General features: G+C 39.4%; 2 protein-coding genes across 4 annotated transcripts in view; one reads left to right on the top strand and one right to left on the bottom strand.

Annotated features, from left to right (window-relative positions):
* Positions 1-20,133, top strand: part of LPGAT1 (lysophosphatidylglycerol acyltransferase 1) — a 119,949-nt gene that overhangs the window by 39,950 nt on the left and 59,866 nt on the right. The gene's annotated exons all lie outside the window — the stretch shown is intronic.
* Positions 3,797-5,828, bottom strand: LOC113931797 (cyclin-dependent kinase 1). The gene has a single exon (XM_027609833.2). The coding sequence runs from the start codon at positions 5,727-5,729 to the stop codon at positions 4,905-4,907; it is 825 nt and encodes a 274-aa protein (XP_027465634.2). The 5' UTR covers positions 5,730-5,828; the 3' UTR covers positions 3,797-4,904.

Below are 20,133 nucleotides of genomic sequence, written 5' to 3'. Positions count from 1 at the left end.
TGGCTAGTGGCTACTGTACCAGAGAGTACAGACACGCAACACTTGCATCACCACAGAAAGTTCTGTTGGGCAAATCTGATAAATAGTATGCCTTTCTCCTTTTTCATAGGAAAATACATTTTATCTCTATAGAGAGGATATTTTTCTAAACTCAGTTCTAAACACTTTTCTTTTGGGAAGACAGGAAGATTTATTAAGTTTTATAAAATTGTCTTTTAATTTGAGGCAAATGTCACAAAAATGAGTCCTTTAAACTCAGACTTGCTTCTTGGATGGCGAATGGTGAGGCTAGTCAGCCCAAGACCTTGAATGAACATTTTTGTACTTAGTTTGTGTTTTCAGAGCTGGAGTACTGCCTATGGACACAGAACACAGAGAAAGGGCTTTTCTGGTCTTTCTGCCTGTTTATGACTTTCCAGGGGAACACATTTCTTGAAAGAACTCTGGGGACATTGGGGTTTTCATCCCTAGCTTGCTACTACTAGGTAGTAATGATTGCTACTACCACATTTCCTTTCATGGAAAGTGCTGTACACACATCTCATGTTGAGGAAAATTTGTGTACTGCCTTTGCCCTAATATTTCAAGAGCAAACCAGAAGAGATACTAACTTAACTAATGATCCATTTCTGCATGTTTTATTCAGATCTGGGATAAATCATTACACTTCTCTCCCCTCAACTGAAGTGAAGACTGGCATATTGCAGAGAGAGATTTTTTTTTTTTTAATTTAAAGATTTTTATTTATTTATTTAACAGAGAAAGAGAGAGCACAGGTAGGCAGAGTGGCAGGCAGAGGGAGAGGGAGAAGCAGACTCCCTGCTGAGCAGGGAGCCCCATGTGGGGCTTGATCCCAGGACTCTGGGATCATGACCTGAGCCGAAGGCAGATGCTTAACCAACTGAGCCACCCAGGCACCCCGAGAGATTTTTTTTGAACAAAATGTTTTTAAAATAGTTCATTTTGATTTTCATTCACTTACCTTAATAAATTCATTGTTCCCCATCCAAACATATTTAATTAAAGTCTCTTACACAAAATCATTTTAAAAAATTGATTGTAAGTAGAAGCTCCAGAATTTCGATAAAGGATAAGAGTCTTTTCGGCCATAGTCTGACTGGAAGGGAGCTGGGGTGTCGAGAGGCTTGCCACCAGGTTGTTTTTGCCTAGCAAATGCTCTCTTTCTTAGGTTGGTGGCTTTAGGGAAAGCCGACAGAGATAGGTTTAGCTTCCTCTCATTCCCCAAGCGGCAGCTGTCAGGACTCTGTTGGTCTTTGAAGGTTATTTGATTCTCTGATAGTGTTTTACTTTTTTTGCTGGGGTACAAATTCATTGTGTGAGAAAAACTATTAGGAATTATATCAGATGTTGAAATTCTGGAGAAAGCTTTAAGAATATATCTCCTAGAGCAGTATTTTTCCACCTTTGAGTCATAAGCCAATTTAGTGTGTCAGGCTGAACATTTAAAAAAAAGTGAAATAGAATAGAGTGAAGATGAAAAAATCAGAAGTGTGTGTATCGGTACTGGGGAGTGCTACAGAATGTATTTTTTACTCTGAGCCCTCCCAACATTTGAAAGGCATTGTTCTAGTGGAAAGAGCACTGCAGTTTAGAACTGGGAGTCGCATGGCTTCATCTGGCTTTAACATCTCTGCTCCCTGGTGGGGGGTGAGATCCTTACCAGCTAGGTGCCTACAGGGCTGCGAGCTCTTTACAGATAAAGATGTGGTCTTTATAACCCTAGAGCCTAGTTTGTTGCCTGAAGCTCACAGAGGGCCCTTTAGGTATTTCTTGAATGATTCCTTTTTTTCTTTCTTGGTCCCAGCTGAGGTGTACCTTCCTGAAACATCAGAGAGCAAGGACATTGCAGTCTACAGAACACAGACCCTGAACTGGATGACGTTTTTCACACATGTGCATATATATCCATTTCCTACAGTATCACATTTGTTAATCTAACACACCTTTATTGAGCTTCTGTTATGTGTGGGAACAGGTGTTGTGGAGGTGCTGAGATGCACAAGACATAGTGGCTGACTTTAAGGAGTTCACAGAAGCCTTGGTGGGGAAGACAGTGCACCAACAACGAAAACATCCTGGTAGAATGCTCTAACGGAGATGTACCGTGGGATTAAAGAGGAAGGGCTCCTGATCTCCCATTGGTGGTAGGTGGTAGCAGACAGGGAATAGGGAATTTAGGGACTGAGTGGCTTTAAATGCCTTCTCCCCCCCCCCCATTAGGGAGATATTTCTCTGTGGGGCTAACTGGATAATCAGTAATTACAATAGATTTAAAAGACTTGCATAATGCGTCAGTTTAAAATCTGTATCCTTGTGATGGTAATATTAGCTAGGTATAAGCCAGGCCCTCCTGACTTTTTCAGGCACTAAATGCTCACAACAGTCTTACCAGGTTGGTGTAAGAATATCTTCCTTTTGTAATTGGTGTTGAAATTCAAACACCGAGGGTCACAGTTACTTCTCCTTAAGCACTGAATTGATGTTGCCACAGGTAGTCATTATTGACCTTTATATAATATTCCTAGAGTCTCTTAATCTTCCCTACCCGTATGCTCTTTTGTTTCTGAGGCATGAAATCTCTTTCCAAAACTGCAGCACCTGAAAACAATGTCATAGCTAGGGGTTTCTGCAGGAGATTAGGAAAAATTGTTGCTTCAAGGGAAATATTTGTAGTTCTGTAAATTTGACGAAATACCACTTCCTTGAATCTCTACCCTTACAGAAAACAACAGTTCAACTGGAATTTTAGTTCTTGAGTGCTTCACAATAGATTGCCATCAGAGTGAGGAGTTACTGCATGATGTTAGGTCCACAACATCATGGACATGAATCCAGGCAAGGAGTTTTCAGTACAGCATTTTGATTTTTATATGGAATACCGTTAAATGTAAATATTATTAAATACTTTAAACTCAGCAATCTGGTAGTACTCTAAATTTGATATCTGGTCTTATTTCAAAAGATCATATATAATTGAGTAGTTTATTTAGTATACGAAGTATACTCGTTCATGCACACATATCCATATGCGCTATTACAGAAACACATGAAGCACTATTTGCAGTGTTTGTAGTGGTCATGACCATAGACTCTGGAGTCAAAAAGAGCTGAGTAAAATGCTTCCTACTTTCTTTTTATGTTTGCCTGATATTTCTTTGCCCATCCTTTCGTTTTCAAACTTTCAAAATTACTTTGATTTAGATGTATGTCTAGTAATTAACATGGAGTTAGGTTTTGCTTTATGAGTAAATTTGGTTTCCTTTTTTAGAACATCTGTTTAATTTTAATTTTTATTATTTACTTATTTGAGAGAGAGAGCACGAGTGGAGCGGAGGGGCAGAGGGAGAGGGAGAAGCAGACTCCCTGCTCAGCAGGGAGCCTGGCGTGGGACTCAATCCCAGGACCCTAGGAACATGACCCGAGCCGAAGGCAGACGCTTAACCGACTGAACCACCCAGGCGCTTTATGAGTAAATTTGTAAAGCTCTTTGTTTTCATATGAGTTGAATCCATTTGCATTTATTCATATGTCAGATATGCTTTATCTGGGCTCTGGCATTTTATTTTATGTTTTCTGTTTCTTTGTTTGTTTGTTTGTTTTAAGATTTTATTTATTTATTTGACACAAAGAGAGACACAGCGAGAGAGGGAACACAAGCAGGGGGAGTGGGAGAGGGAGAAGCAGGCTCCCCTCTGAGCGGGGAGCCCGATGTGGAGCTTGATCCCAGGACCCTGGGACCATGACCTGAGCCAAAGGCAGACGCTTAACGACTGAACCATCCAGGCACCCCTTATGTTTTCTGTTTTAGGTCTGTCTTTCACTGTCTTGTCTGCTTTTCCTTGCTGTTTTGTTGTGATATTTAGGTTTGTATTTTAGGTTTGTTTTGTATTTTATGATATTTAGGTAGGTTTGTATTTTAGTCTTGTTGCTTTATATGTTGTTCTTAGTTCTCTGTTGATAGTAACTCTTACTTCTTTTCAAGGAACAGAGGTAAAATTCTGTTTAAATCTTCTCTTCTCTCTTCCCCTTTTCCTTCTCCATCACCCAATCTTAGTCAATATCAGTAGTATTTATTCACAATAGTATTTGCATTTGTAATATTATGTATGCTTGTACTTCTAGTACTTAATATGTGAGCTTTAAGACTATCCATTGACTCCCAGCTATTATATCAAGGTAATCAGTAAGCTTATTATACTTTCTGCTCTCTTTGTCTCAATTTTTTATCATTTGCATTTATACATTGTCAAGGCCTATAATATTTATGTTCTATTTATCACCCTTATCTCCTTCTGTTTTAGTCCTAATTCTTCAGTTAAATATATGTATAATGCTCACCCAAGCACTTTTGCAGTTTTTCCCAGTCATTCTTTGGTTGGCTGAAGTTCATTCGCTAGTAATTTCTCCATAAAGAATAATGGGAATGATATGGGAATATTATTCTTAACAAACATGTTTAAAACTTCCTTTCTTTGTTGCCTTACATTTGAAGGACAGCTTAGCAGATAATAAAATCCTTGGTTCACCTTTTCCTTGAGTATTATGGGTGTATACAAATGTCTTCTGACATTAAATGTTGCTGCAAAGATGTGTGAAGCCCATATATTTTTTTTTCTATAAACATATACAGAATTATATTTAAATTCATATGGAACAATATTTACATTTTTAAGTTACACTTTTGAAATCAGAAGATGAAGTACAGCTTAAGTTTACAACAAAGAAAAGAAAAATACACAAAACAAAAACAGACAAAGTTAGCAGTAAAAATATAACTATCTGTTCTTGATACGTGGAAACTCTTTGTCAGAAAGCTATATCTTCTTAATCTGATTGCCCAAATCATTAAAATATGGATGATTCAGTGCCATTTTGCCAGAAATTCATTTGGCAGGATCATAGACTAACATTTTCGAGAGCAGATCCAGGCCATTTTCATCCAAGTTTTTAACATGGGATGCCAGGCTTCCTGGTTTCCACTTGGGAAATGTATTCTTATAGTCCTGTAAAGATTCCACTTCTGGCCACACTTCATTATTGGGAGTGCCCAAAGCTCTGAAAATTCTGAAGAGTTGATCGATTTCTGAATCCCCATGGAAAAGTGGTTTCTTGGTTGCTAATTCTGCAAATATGGTGCCTATACTCCAAATGTCAACTGGAGTTGAGTAGCGAGCTGACCCCAGCAATACTTCTGGCGATCTATACCAGAGTGTTACCACCTCATGTGTGTATACTCTAATAGGTATTCCAAAAGCTCTGGCAAGGCCAAAATCAGCCAGTTTAATTGTTCCTTTGTCATCAATCAATAGATTTTGAGGTTTTAAGTCTCTGTGCAGAACTCTTCTGGAGTGGCAAAACACAATCCCTTGTAGGATTTGGTACAAATAACTCTTAACAAGTGAAGAATCCATGAACTGACCAGGAGGGATGGAATCTAAGTATTTCTTGAGATCCATGGAAAGGAATTCAAAGATGAGATATAACCTGGAATCTTGCATAAGCACATCTTGAAGACTGACTATATTTGGATGACGAAGTTCTTTTAATAGAGAAATTTCCCGAATTGCAGTACTAGGAACCCCTTCCTCTTCACTTTCTAGTCTGATTTTCTTCATGGTTACCACTTGACCTGTAGTTTTGTGTCTACCCTTATACACAACTCCATAGGTACCTTCTCCAATTTTCTCTATTTTGGTATAATCTTCCATAGTTAATCAGCAGATTTGGTAGATCCTCAGCAACTCTACCCGGCTTATTATCCCGCGACGAAAGCGGCGGCGTCGCTCTTGCCTCAACTTCCGAGAGCCAGCTTTCCCATATATTTTTTCCCATATAAATGATTTGATCTTTTTTTCCTATCTGCCCAAAGGTTTCTTTCTCTCTAATATTTAGTAATTTTACTAGGATATGCCTGTATAGGATAAGCTGGCACATGTGTGCCCTTTTATTATGTAGCTTTAAATCTTTTTATTTCAGGGAAGTTTTCTTTAATTATATCTTTAAATATTTATTTCATTTGCTTATTTTGGTTTTCTCTTTTGGTGACCCTAATTTTATGTTTGGATCTCCCTTTGTGTATCTTTTTTCAATCTGTCATTTTCTCTTTACTCACTTTAAACACTTTTTCATGTAGTGTGTGTTTGTCTTTAATGTCTCTTACTGTGTCTTCTGCAATGTCTCTTCTCTTTGTTCTCATTTCAGTTTCTTCTTCATTTCTGTGATGGTTTTGTGTATTCTTCTGTTTCTTTCTTGAGTTCTACCAGTTCATGCTTTCACTATTCCTCTTGTCTAGACATTTCTTCCTTGAGCTCTTACATTTATGCTTTGTGGTTGGCTTCATAGTGGTAGTGACTTTACTGATTTTCTTACATTCATGCAAGAATATTTAGTTATAATTTTTATCTTATCGTAATATTTTTCTAATGAGCATTCTTCTAGAGTTGGTACACTATGCTGCTCATTTCTGCCATTTTTCTTATGGTATCTCTAAGTGAATGCTGTGCCAGTTACCTTCTTGTTTTTTGTACTTTAACGAATTGGATTTTTCTCAGTCAGCTATTTGTAGGAGGTATGGGTAGGAGGGCCAGGGTAGATTTCAGATTTCTGCCTCAGAGAAAATCTTTTTACATGTGGCACCTGGGTGTGCTTCTCTGTGTTGCCACAGGTCCTCTGCTTCTCCAAGCCAGACTGAGCCTAGGTGGCTTTCTGCTACCACTTCTGGACTTCCCACTCCTTCCTTTGCAGCTGTGACTAGAGGGACCCATGCCAGTGTAAACCCCTCTCCTTAAAGAAGTGCATTTTTACTGTTGTTTTTGGAGATCTGCCACTACTGGGCAATCCTCATCATGTGCCACATTCTGTCTCGGCTCTCCACTCCCATCATAGATTCTTTCTGATATCAGCCTTATTTGGTCTTAGCCCTGATTTCATGTATTCTGGAGTTTTTATGTTTTTGTTTTTCTCCCAGGTTTGCTAAAAAAAAAAGGAGTTTTGTAAAGTTGTTTTTTTTTTTTTTCTCTTCTTGTTGCTGTGTGTATTTTTTAGGAAGATTCGTGTCCAGGTTCATATCAGAAAGTACAACACAAGATTTTTATTTAACTATGTATTTATAATTCAGATAGTATTGTCACCATTCTGCTGTACTACTAGTTGATTATTATAAACTGGAGACCAGTTTTACCACCTAATTCATTTCCTTTTTTCTTTTTCTTTTTTTTTTTTTTAGTAATCTCTACACCCATGTGGGGCTCAAACTCACAGTCCCAAGATCAAGAGTCCCATACCCCTCTGCCTGAGCCAGGCAGACACTCCCCTGATTTTTCTTTAAGGTCGGTCCAAAAGCAAAAAATAGCCTCCCCCATTTTTTTTTTCTTGTAGAGGTTCCCAAACTGTTTTGATTCTTGGACTGCTTGTCAGTAGAGTCTAGTTAAGACATCCACTCTGTTTCCACTTGGCTACAGTAAAAAAAGTGTCACCAAAATGAATGGAAGTGAGTGACCTTTGGTACTTCAGTAAGGAGTATGTATGAAATGTAATCTCAATACTAGTCTCTACAATCTGGTCTGTGGATCATCTTGAAAACTTGAAGGGTGACCAATGCCCCCCCAGACTTTGATAAATACAGTTATAGTATATTACACATAATTAAATATATTCAGCATATGTATAATATATCTTAGTTATATATGAAGTATATTATATATTAAATATACTGTATTTATAGTTTATTTGTTATAAACTAGTTTTAAGAGTTTCTTTTCAGAGTTTGCAAACTAGTGGCCATATTCAGCCACTGATGTGCTTGATTTGGCCTTTGCACTATTTCAGCTTTTTTTTGATTAGATGCCAACATTTCAGAATTAGGGAGATTTCACAGAACATAAAAAATAAAACCAAAACTTCCTTGAGAAATTAGAATTCTGGCTCTGCTGGGCCCTCATTCCTGTCTGGCAGAAGTTTGCTGGAGTTAAGTGATGGCCACCTCCTTCAGAGGGATCCTCTGACCTCTAGTTCACCAGAGATACCCCACTGCTTCCTTGTCTTACTGTGGGCCTGCTTTGCTCATTTACATTACTTGCCTAGACCCCAGAGGCATAGGTGATGTTCATTTTAAAAAACTCAAATAACAGTTACTGGTGTATTTCTGTTAGGCATATGATAGTTGCCTTACCAGTGCCTATAAGCTCATGAGCTCTACCATTAAAAACTGAGTTTGGGGCGCCTGGGTGGCTCATCGTTGGGCATCTGCCTTCGGCTCAGGTATTGATCCCAGGGTCCTGGGACTGAGCCCCGCATCAGGCTTCCTGCTCCACGGGAAGCCTGCTTCTCCCTCTCCCACTCCCCCTGCTTGTGTTCCCTCTCTCGCTGTGTCTTTCTCTGCCAAATTAAAAAAAAAAATCTTTGATAGGAACTGAGAAATGAAGTGCCATTACTAAGAACGTGGTCACAAGGTTTTTCAAATTTCATGTACTATATTACCAACTTGGTGAAATAGTTCCACTGTTGTACACTTGTTAATTAGTAGAAATTTCATGTCTTCTGATTTTAATCATATAAAATCTAGGTTATTTTTTTAAGATTTATTTATTTTAGAGAGAGCAAGTGGGGGCGGGGGCAGAGGAGTCAAGCAGACTCCCCGCTGAGCATGGAGCCCGGCTCCATCTCACCACCCATGAGATCATGACCTGAGCTGAAACCAAGAGTCTGCCGCTCAATCAATTGAGCCACCCAGGTGCCCCATAAAATCTACATTATTAAAATTAGTTGCTTCTCTTTGCTTTTCATGTTTTGAAATACAAAAAAACAAAGCAAGCCCAGTTGATTTCTGTATCTTTAAATTATAGTACAAAACTAGTATTGTAAAAAGCATGCATAAATTTTAGTTGTGAGGTTATACTTTTTCTTATGGTTTAATAGATCTGATGAAGTTTGCTAACATAACACTTTTTCCAGACTTTTTTTCTTCTCATTAAACTTTAAGAAACCTTATGAATCATGTACATAAGATGTATTTTGCATATGCTATTAATTTGAAGCTTGCATTATTTGGCATTTTAAGGGAAAAAACATCCGTAAATTTAAACACATCAAGATGTTTCTGAATCATCAGAAGACTAAACTATGATCAGTATAGATTTAATGTTAAGAATATATAATATATATTTAAATTGAAGTATAATTCACATACCATAAAATTCACTATATTAAAATGTCACCCATATTGTAGCAGGTATCAGTACTTCATTCCTGTGTATGGCTGAATAATACTCCATTGTATGGATAGAACACATTTTGTTTATACATTCATCAGTTGATGCACATTTGGGTTGTTCCCACATTTTAGGTATTGTGAATAATGCTATGAACATTCATGTGCAAGTTTTTATGTGAACATATGTTTTCAATTCTCTAGGACCTAAGAGTCAAATTGCTGGGTCACATGATAATTCTGTGTTAAATTTTTGAGGAACTGCCAAATTGTTTTCCATAGCAGCTGTCCCATTGTACATTCCCACCAGCAACGTAGAAGAGTTCCAGTATCTTTGCTTTCTCACTAAGACTTACTATTGTCTAGACTTTTGTTGTTCTTTTTTTTAATATTTTTTTTAAAGATTTATTTGTTTTATTTGAGAGAGCGAGAATGAGAGAGAGAGAGAGTACATGAGGGGGGGAGGGTCAGAGGGAGAAGCAGGATCCTCGCTGAGCAGGGAACCCGATGCGGGACTCGATCCCGGGACTCCAGGATCATAACCCGAGCCGAAGGCAGTCGCCCAACCAACTGAGCCACCCAGGCGCCCCGTAGACTTTTGTTGTTCTTTTAATTTGGCCATCCTAGTGGATGTGAAATGGTAGCTCATTATGGTTTAGATTTGCATTTCTCTAACGATTAATGATGTTGAGCATTTTTTTATTTCTTCATTAGCCATTTGTAAATCTTTGGAGAAATGTCTATTCAGATCCTTTGCCCATTTTTTAAAATTAGGTTATTTGTCTTCTTATTGTTGAGTTTTAAGTTTCTTTCTATATTCTGTATACTACACCTACCTATTTTTTCATTGATTGATTTCACTGGATGACACTTTTCGGTGTCAGATCTAAGAAACTATTGCCCAATTCAGTATCATGAAGATTGTCACCTATATTTTCTTTTGAGTTTAGCATTTATACTTAGGTTTTTGATCCATTTTGAGTTAATTTTTCTATATGGTGTAACATAAGGGTCCACACTTCATTCTTTTACATGTGGACAGCCAGTTGTCCTAGCATTGTTTGTTGAAAAGACTGTTCTTTCCACATTGAGTGGTTTTGGAACCCTTGTTGAAAGTCAGCTGGGATTAATGGGAATCAATATGAATTAATATTCATATTTGGGTTAAGGGACCCCCTCTTACCTCTTTACAGAGGAGATGCTTTGTAGTTATGTGTTTGACTAGTAGTTGTCTTAGAAATATGGTTATAAGGAATAATTATTTCCAGTTTGTTCTCTCAAGAAAATGTGACATTAGTTGTAGAAGTATCTTGTGTGATAGATCAATCAAATATTTATCGACTACCTACTGCCAGTTAGCAAAGTTACTAATCTGTAAGATACTGTGCCAGAGAGTGTGATCTAGATTAATTCCAACCAAAAGGAGTTTTGGCATGGTTTTTATTTTTGATAGATGGTTTTGGGAATAGTTGAGTTTGCTGTCACCTATGTTTCCAAAGTGCACTGTGAAAAGTTTTCTGAAAAATGAAGATCAGTATGCACATTTTCCCTTAATATGTGGTTCCATTTTTTTAAGGTTAATTGAGTTCTTTGCAGAGAATAAAATTAACTGGAAGCCAAATTTATTTTGTAGAATAAAATATAGATTACATGGATAAAGAACAAGGGTGTCGTTTGAGTAAGAATTGTGGGCTGTTTTTATGGGTAGAATAAAATTGCTTTTTGTATGTGAGAGACTGAGTTGGGCAGTCATTTTATTTTTACTTATTTTAATTTTTTATTGAAGTATAATTAACATAAATTATATTAGTTTCAGGTGTATAATATAATGATTCAACAAATTCTATACATTATTCAGTGGCTATCATGATAAATATACTTTAATCTCCTTCACCTGTTTTACCCATTTCCCCCCCAGCAGTCATTTCAAAACTGATATAATCATTTAAAGCCATTTTAAACCTCAGATACTTATATACAGATGTATTTTAAACAGGTAATAGATATTGCTAAGTAAGTGTGATGTTAGAGATAGCATGATATATTAGAAAAAAAGCATTGACTTCTGAGTAATATGAGTTTGGTTCTTGCCACCGCCACTTGCTAATTGTGTAACTTTGAGGTAGTTATCTATCTGAGCCTCCATTTCATCATTGGTAAAAAGGGAGGTTATGTTTATCTCTTGTGAAGCCTAAATGTAAAGTGAATAGCATGGTGTTTTGTATTCTATAAAGAACTTAATAGTATCATCATTATTATGATTATGATTATGATTATATTAATGCCTAGGAAAACAACTCTGTTAACCTCTGGGGAAAGGTATGTCTAAATGAATAAAAGCTAACACGGTTAGCTTTTATAGTCTGAGAAATACATTTGAGGATACTCAAGCTTAGCTAATAGTATATAGCTCAATACAGTTCTGCTTTAATCAATCAATAAAAATAATTTATCATTAGTAATTTAAGCTATAGTCCAACTAAAATATTAACTAACATTTATGTTTGTAAATTATGAAATCTTCAAAGCAATTTACGTTTAACTATCTTCTAATTAATTCAACCACCTATTCTGATACGGACTATTTGAGTGCCAACTCTGCCAGGCACTATGCTGGCGGTGGGGGGACAGTGGCAAATAAAACAGCACAGCTCCTGTTCTTCTGCGGTTGACATTTCATGCGGGAGACGACAGGAGTCACATGACAACCACATGATCACAACTGGGAAAAGGGCTGCAAAGAACAAGTGTAGGGGCTAGGAGAGTAAGTAACAGAGGGCCGAATCTGGGGACAAGTGGTTTCAGGGAGGAATGGCTTCCTTGAGAACGTGAGACAGCTGAGGAGTAGATAGGAGTTGGCTAGGTGATGCTGGAGGAGGGGTAGCATGTTCAGAGGATGAAAAGGGTTGGTCATGTTTGAGGAACAAAGGGGGCGCCAGGTTGGCTGCAGTAGGCAGTGAATGAGGAGGAGAGGAGCAGGGTTGGGGGATGGAGGAGAGCTGAGGAAGCCAAATCCATTGAGGTCTTGTAGGGCCTGTTAAGGATTTTGAAATTTATCCTAAGAGGAAACAGTTGAAGGATTTTAAGTCAGAGAATGATGGAATCAGACTCATATCTATAATTCTATACTCTGCCTGCTTTGTGGAAATGGATTCGAGTGAGGGTATGCAGGGGCTGCTCTCGGGAAGATTCTCAGTTTATCCAGGTAAGGTAACAGTTACCTTTCTAGCTGATGGCAGTAGAGGTGGAAAGAAGTGAACTGATGGAGACTTTTATAGGAGGAAGACAGTCAGGACTTTTTGAGTCCTGGGACATAGAGGATGCGTAGAAGGGCAGGTGACAGGGATGACCATGAGGTTTCGGTGTGAGCTGCTGGGTAGATAGGGAAGCTCAGAGAGGAGGCAATGTTGAAAGGAAAGAGAAAACTTTAGCGTGGATGAGAAGCATCTAAGTGAAGCTCGGCAATAAACACGGATACACCGTCCAGAACTCAGAGGAGAAACTGAGCTAGGAAGATAAATTGGGAAGTTACCCACGGTAGGTATTTAAAGCCCGGGGCTGGAGGAAATCACCCATGGAGATTGTAAGGGCCTGTAAGTACCAAGGGATCAGAGGCCCAGGATCAGACTGAGGAAATGCCGACATTTGAGGTGGGGGAGAGCGGGATGGTGGAGCTTCTGAGAACGGCTAGAGGAGTAGAAGGAATGCCTGCCCCAGGAGTGTGGTGGCAGAAGTCAACAGTGTTTCAAGGGAGGGGCTGGAGGATTGCTGCTGACAGTTTATGTTTTGTAAGATGAGAGCTGATTTATTATTCTTCTACTGCATTTGGCAAGAGCAGTTTCTTCGAGGTGGTAGAAGTGGAAACTGGATTGGAGTGCATTGGAGGTGAATGATGAATGGGAGGAGGTCAAATGGAAATGTGAACGTATGACTTCCCAGAAGTTTGGCTCTGAAAGAATGGAGGGTGATAGGTGCAAGAGAGAAATTGGGTCAAGAGAAAGCTTTTCAGGTTTTTTTTTTTTCTCCTTAAATTTTTGAGATGGAAAAGTCTAGATTTTGAACCACTTAGAGTAGTACATGATGAAACCCTGGTCATTTACTTACACGACTCAAATATTTAGGGAACTATTCTTAGAGGAGATTGAATGCAGCAACACTTAGCAGAGTTCGATACATTTCGTGGAAAGCACTTAGATGTTGGCTCTGGTGGCAGAGACAGGCAGCGATACAGTGCCCGCATAGTTTGATTCTGTTCTGAATTCTTATTTACGAAGGCTGCTCTCCCTGCCCCTCTGCATTCTCTCATTGATATTCTTCCTGTGCCCTGATATTATAACAAAATTCAAATTTGAAGATCTAATTGACCTTATTAAACAATTTGTGAATCAGGCAGCACCCCATCTAGCAAGCAGAGAGGTGTTCCCAGGATATGTACAAAAATTGAAGGATTTTATGGAAGGTGAGGGGCAAGAAAGCTATTAGCAAAAGAAAAGGATTGTTCCAGGCAAAGCCACTTTCTGGGGAGAAGGCAAGGTGTCTTTTTTTTTTTTTTTTTTTTAAGGCAAGATGTCTTATACAGATTACCTCATCTTTCTTTGGGGGATGGAGAGGACCCAAGTGGCAGACTCACTGGTGTGGATTGAAAAATTGCCTGGCTGACCAGGTTAAGATGACATTTCTGGGGGAGGTTGGAACTACAGTTAGATTACATATTAAGTACTGGTTTGGGAACTCGGTCTAAGTGACATCCCTTTGGGGCCTGTGGGGGGTGTGTGTGTGTGTGTGTGTGTGTGTGTGTGTGTGTGTGTTTTAACACCCTCAAATCTGTTCTTCAGTTTCCTTGAAAATTTCTACCTACTCATCTAAACTCATGACATCCTGAAAGAGGACTTGAGCTGCTTCCATTTTGACCTTAAACTTTTTAGTTGGGTTCTTCTTTCCAGCTTGTCTCTTGGCTTAGGTGGAAGATCCTGAGGGCAAAGGATCCCCTGATGGGGACCAGAACCACCCCTCAAGCAACAAGGACAGCCCTGGGCCAGCGAGACCCCATCCGCGATTGACCCCAAGAGGATGATCAATTTAACCTTCACTGCCTATCTGCTCGTTACCCACCCAACTTTGCCCTGTATTTTCCTTGCAGAAACCAGAGGTATTTTCAGCATTTTGGAGACGGCCTTTGAGACGCTAGTCCACTGCCTTCTTAGTGTTGGCCTCACTGAAATACATTTGTTTCTTATTTCACCACCACTCATTTCTCTGCCTTTGGGTTTTGTCAGTGGCCAGTGGCCGCAGCTGGTCTGTTTGGGATCCCCGGAACCAGGTGCTCTTGCTCTCCTTGGATCCCTTGCCCCCCTCTGCACACCGCTACAATCCCACTACTCCACCCACTAGTCTAGCTTCCACTGTGCCTTTCTGTCTGAGCCTCTTTGGCCTCTGCTCTGTAATTGTGGTTCCTAACCTTTGGGCTGCAGTGCTCCAGAGTTCTCTCAAGGTGAGAATCCATGTACACATTAAGTACCATCTGTGGATGAATAAATAATATGTCTTGTAAATATGTGTTAATCTTTTTCAAATATATGTAGCTGCTGTTTTAATTAATAAATCCCTTAAAAGCATTATAGGTGTTTTGTTGTTGCTTTTTGTGATGGATATTTTCACTCAATGATAAAAGAACTACTGTATAGATATCTGCCGTATTTATTGACATGAAAAAAAGACTATTCATGCTTGAAACAGGACATACTGCCCTACGACATAAAGCATTCACGTTTCCACTTCACATATTTCACTGTTGCTTTACTTTTGCTCTTCCTGTCTCTTCAACTAATTTGTCAGTTGCTTAAGGGCAGGGGTTATAGTTCTTCCTTTTATCTTTCTGTAGTGGTTGGCCAAGCCACAGCACCTGGGCCAAATCCAGCCCATTGCCTGTTTTTGTTTTTTTGTTGTTGTTTGCATGTGTGTGTGTGGGGGGGGGGGCCACATCCAGCCCATTGCCTGTTTTTGTTTTTTTGTTGTTGTTTGCGTGTGTGTGTGTGTGTGTGTGTAAATCTCCAGCTCCTCGTTTTTACAGATGACCATTTACAATCAACCTGATGATAGGAAACACTGCGAACCCTAATTAAGTGAGATGTTATCCCTCCCAAGAAAGAATACCATTCTTCTCATTAGTGGACCCATATTGCAAAAAGTTGTATTCAGCTTTATATTTTGAATTTTGTCCATTAAAAAGGTATAGAAATATGTTGGAAAACAAATTTGTCATGTAAATAGCTATGTAATATACTCAACTTTGCCTCTTGGCCTATATAGCCTAAAATTACTGTCTGACCCTTTACAGAAAAAGTTTACTGACCTCTGCCTTAGAGTAGTCATTCTCAAATTTGTCTGCACATCTAAATTATCAGAGGAGCTTTATGTATGTATGTTTTCCTCTGTCCTGGACATTCTGAGTCAGTACATTGGGATGGAACCTGGGAACCTATATTTTTAATAAACTGTATGGTTGTTTGGGAATCACTGCCTTTTGATGCATTTGTAAGGTTAAACTCCCAAGAGCTAATGAAATGGATATTGGATTAGATGCCAGAGGACAGCTTATTATTTTCTTATTTCAACATTTATGGACTGTGGGACCTTTTCCAAGTAGTGACTTGTTCTGCAGGTTTTTACAAAATTTCTAGTTCCTTTGTTTATAGATAGTTTTGCTCTATCCCCTACAGCAATAATTCTTTTACCTTTTGGGGTTCTAAGAACTGCTCTTAGAATCTAATGAAAGTTATGCCTCCCCCCCCAAAAAAACTGCACCTTTATTAATTTCCTATGACTGCCATTAGCAGATTAATTCAGAAGCGTGTAAGATAACAGAAATTTATTTGTTCACATTTCTGGAGGCCACAAGTTCAAATCAAGGTGTCAGCAGGGCCGCACTCCCTGCAGAGGCACTAGGTGCCATTCATTGCCTCTTCGAGCTTCTGGTAGCTCTAGGCATTCCTGGGCCTGTGGCTGTATCACTCCAATCTCTGCCTCTGGGACACATTGCTGCCTCCTCTATGTCTATTCTCTGTGTGTCTGTTAACAAAGGACATTTGTCATTGATTTAGGGCCATCTGATAATCCAGGGTAAGCTCCTCTCAAGATCCTTAATTTAATCACATCTTCTACCCTACAGAGTAACATTCACAGGTTCTAGTGACATGGATACCTTGGGGGGGGGGTGGGGGGGCATTTGGGGGCTTACCACAGCACCTTTGCACATGCTCACAGTTTTACAGTTTCAAGGAGTTCACAACTCTCTGAAGTCTGCATATGGACTCCATGGACTTCAGGTTTGAACTTGATCAGTGAGAAGCACCTTTGCCTACGATGTATTCTAGTTATTAGCCCCTATTCTCTATGTCATGTTCTTCCATTCATCAACCTTTTACTACTGATCTTGAAATGATGTCTTCTCGTGACCTTAGATTCTTCAACTTACCGTTCGCTTTTTGCGTTAGTTTCTCTGCTCCCTTTAGGAACGCTTTATCTTCTGATAAGATATAACTGTTAAAAGAAGAGCTCTCCCCAAGCTTTTTAACTGAATTCTGCAGCAAGGAGACTAACTTCTGGGCAAAGCATGTGTAACTGGTAATGCCTCCAGTGAGAAGAGAAGCTTACCTGAAGTACCTGATGTGCCAGGCCTTCTAGCAAGTGCTTTCACGTGGCTTCGTATTAAATACTGAAACCAGCTCTCAGAGGGAGTTCATATCAGTGCCATTAAGTACATGAGAACATGAAGACTGGTGGAAGCTAAGTAATTTGTCCAGTGTGGATGACAGAGCTCGCAAGGGACAGCGCTGGTCTTTGAAGGAAGGTCTTCTACCCAAGCTGTTTTCATTCTACCATGAAAACACAGCACACCTCCCTTTTAGTTGAATGCTTAGTAATCTCAGTAGACAGGGGCTGTCTATGCTTCAGTTTCAGGGGCCAGCAGACCTGGATTTCAGTCGGATTTATAGTGCTTACTTATGGCATTACCTTGTTCAGTATCTTCTTGGATCCTTAGCTTTAAGTAAGACTGACACCTGGCTTGTCTGCCTTATGGGGCTGCTGTAGCAACTGAGAGAATATGAATGAAAGCTTTTCAAAATTGGCAAATTTTACTAATATGTCGGATAATTAATTTCTCGGTTGATATTGCTTTCTTCTTTAGCTATCCTAGATTTCAAAGTTTGGGAATATGGTCAAGCCTTAAACCAGAGGCTATATTAGCTCCAACTCTGGATTTCTTTGCTAAAGACCTCTTGGGCGCTTGGCTGGTGTGAGTGCTTGTATCTGCTTTCTTCTCTTTCATTTTTCAGGGGCATCCCCAATTTTGTCTAGCTCAGCACCACTTAGGATATCTATAGATGTGATAACTTTCTGAGCAGTTCTCGCTCCTAGGTCAGTTTTTAACTCATTGCCTCTTTGCCATGGGTTTGGTGGGTGGCTCTGCAGACTCTTCCCCTTTTCTTTATCCCCCTTCCCAATTTCTTCACACCCTCATTCATCCAGAGATAGTCTCTTATCCAAAGCTAATATCCCCTCTCTCTCACTTCTCACTAATTACTGTCTCCTTCTATCTTTGCCCTTGTCTTCTAGGATATAAAGATACTACAGACATTCTCATCCTAAAACAACACCCCTCATTTAACAAACAACTACTCTCCTCCATCCCCACCAGCCTTTCATTCCTTCCCTCCATCCAGCATACTGCCAGTTCCTTTTCCCTGCGGGCTTTTTGGGGTTTATAAGATAATATTCAAAATTCTGGTGCTCTAGTGAACTGGCCCAAGCCTGCTGTGCAGTCTTACCTTTTGGTATTCCTTTCCTTTATTCTTCCAGTTACAGTGCAGAATGTCCCTTTGTTTGGATTCCATTCCTTCCTGTTTGCTCAGGAGGAAACTTCCTCCAGGGTTAATGTCCTCTTTCTTTAACTTTCCTAAAAATGCTCGCATTTCCAGTTACACTTAGAAAGTTGGAGGATATGGTAATCTGGGTCCATGCTCCCAGATATCAGCAAGAGACTGGGGCTGGGCAGGAGTTGCCCTCTTTCAGGGTGGGGCATGCACTGTCTGTTTTAACACAATCCCACTGCTTCCTCCTCTCAGAGAGGATGCCACTTCCCTCACTTTTGTCACCTGCTTGGTGACAAAAAAGGAATTTTATATTTCCTGGCCTAAATTCTATTATTTGACTTTTAAAAGTGTCTCTGTCACCTGACCTCGTATTTACAGATAATAGCCTTATTTTTCATTGTTCCCAGTCCCAGCTATCTGTTCCAGAAGGTGTCCACGCAGGCCCTGTTCCCCCATGTCTTTGGTGTCTCCTCCCTTAATGTGTTAGCTCACAACAATTTCTTCTTCTCCTACCGCCTGTGGTACGTATTTTCATAGATGATGCATTATTCCCCAGTGTGTCTTTTATTCTCAATAAGTGAGCAAACAGCTTGCGGGCAGGGATCATGTTACATCAGTTGGAAAGTTTAAGTTTCAGATGGGAGAAAATATATCTTTTAAAAAACTAAAATACAGCTCATTGAGATGCTGGTGAGTGAGATGCTGGCACGACGCCAGGCACACGAGAGGTGAAAATGACAAGGAACAGCAGAGTCATGATTCTGGTCTCAGGCTTACTCCAGGGCATATATCTGGGGGCTGGGAAGGCAGGCAGAATTGCCTGTGCTATTTAAAATGTTCTCTGTTTCAGTTTCTTTCATTTCTCATTTCCCTTACCTTGTGCTTTCTCTCTTTTTTCTACCTGCCAAGCTCCTATAGTTGACTTCCATGAGTTAATTTCTTTGGGATGGCGTCCCAGTAAACTTTCATGTCCCCCACAGTGTTAGAACCCTGTTTCTCTATGAAGAGAATAAAATAGTTGAATGAATGAATACAGCAATAAGTGCTTTGGGGGATAGTGAGCAGGAGGTGATGTAAATTAATTATATTATCATCTGTATGTTTTTCTTTACGACTAATTCGGTCAGGTAAGAAGCAGCCTCAGAGTTCTGTTTCTTGTATTTGATATAAAATATCTGTGAAGGGAGGAATTTGGATTCACATATCTCTAAATTCATTTCTAATTCTAAACTTCATTAAAATCAAAACCCCTACCATTTTTAAAAATTTTATTTATTTGACAGAGACAAAGCGAGAGAAGGAACACAAGCAGGGGGAGTAGGAGAGGGAGAAGCAGGCTCCCCGCTGAGCAGAGAGCCCAGTGCAGGGCTTGATCCCAGAACCCTGGGATCACGACCTGAGCCGAACACAGACGCCTAACGACTGAGCCACCCAGGTGCCCCAAACCCCTACCATTTTTAATGGTCAGATTCTAAGGCTATTTAAAGCTCTAGTAGCAAAGCAAAGAAGTACCTACATTGCACACTTATTTCCTGGCAATTTGGTGTAATCTTTAGAAGTGTGAATTTCCCTTCTTCCACTTACTCATTTCAGGAACCTGAGGCAGATACTACTGATTTCTGTTGCTTAAACTGTCCCAGTAGAATCAAATTAAAGTACCTTTGATTTAAATTCTGATCTCTGAATTTAGTATAGTGTTCTGTAGGTAAATGAAAGAAGCTATTTAAAAGGTTGGGAAAACAAACTGAGCAAATTGAGGACTTTGCAAAGAGTAAAGAAGTACTTTTATTGGAACATACTAGCAAAAGAAACCTAAGATGTAAATCTTAGCTACTTCAGTTCTCAGTGGTTTAAAAAAATAAATTTGGCCCAGGCTACTTTGGGGGAGAGGTTGTTGGTGAATGTGAGAAAATGGACATTTAAGAAACAAGTAAGAATGTAGTACATTAGTAAAATCTTTCATTATTACTTTGTTCTGGGGGGAGGGGAGAACTCCCTGAATTATAAAAGTAATAAGTCAAATGCCAAAAA

This window comes from Zalophus californianus, chromosome 10 (assembly GCF_009762305.2).
Source record: "Zalophus californianus isolate mZalCal1 chromosome 10, mZalCal1.pri.v2, whole genome shotgun sequence".
Classification (NCBI taxonomy): Eukaryota; Metazoa; Chordata; class Mammalia; order Carnivora; family Otariidae; genus Zalophus; species Zalophus californianus.
This window is presented reverse-complemented; position numbering and strand designations above follow the sequence as displayed.

Coding starts and splice junctions, on each gene's coding strand:
- LOC113931797 (XM_027609833.2), bottom strand. CDS start 5,729: ATGGAAGATTATACCAAAATAGAGAAAATTGGAGAAGGTACCTATGGA.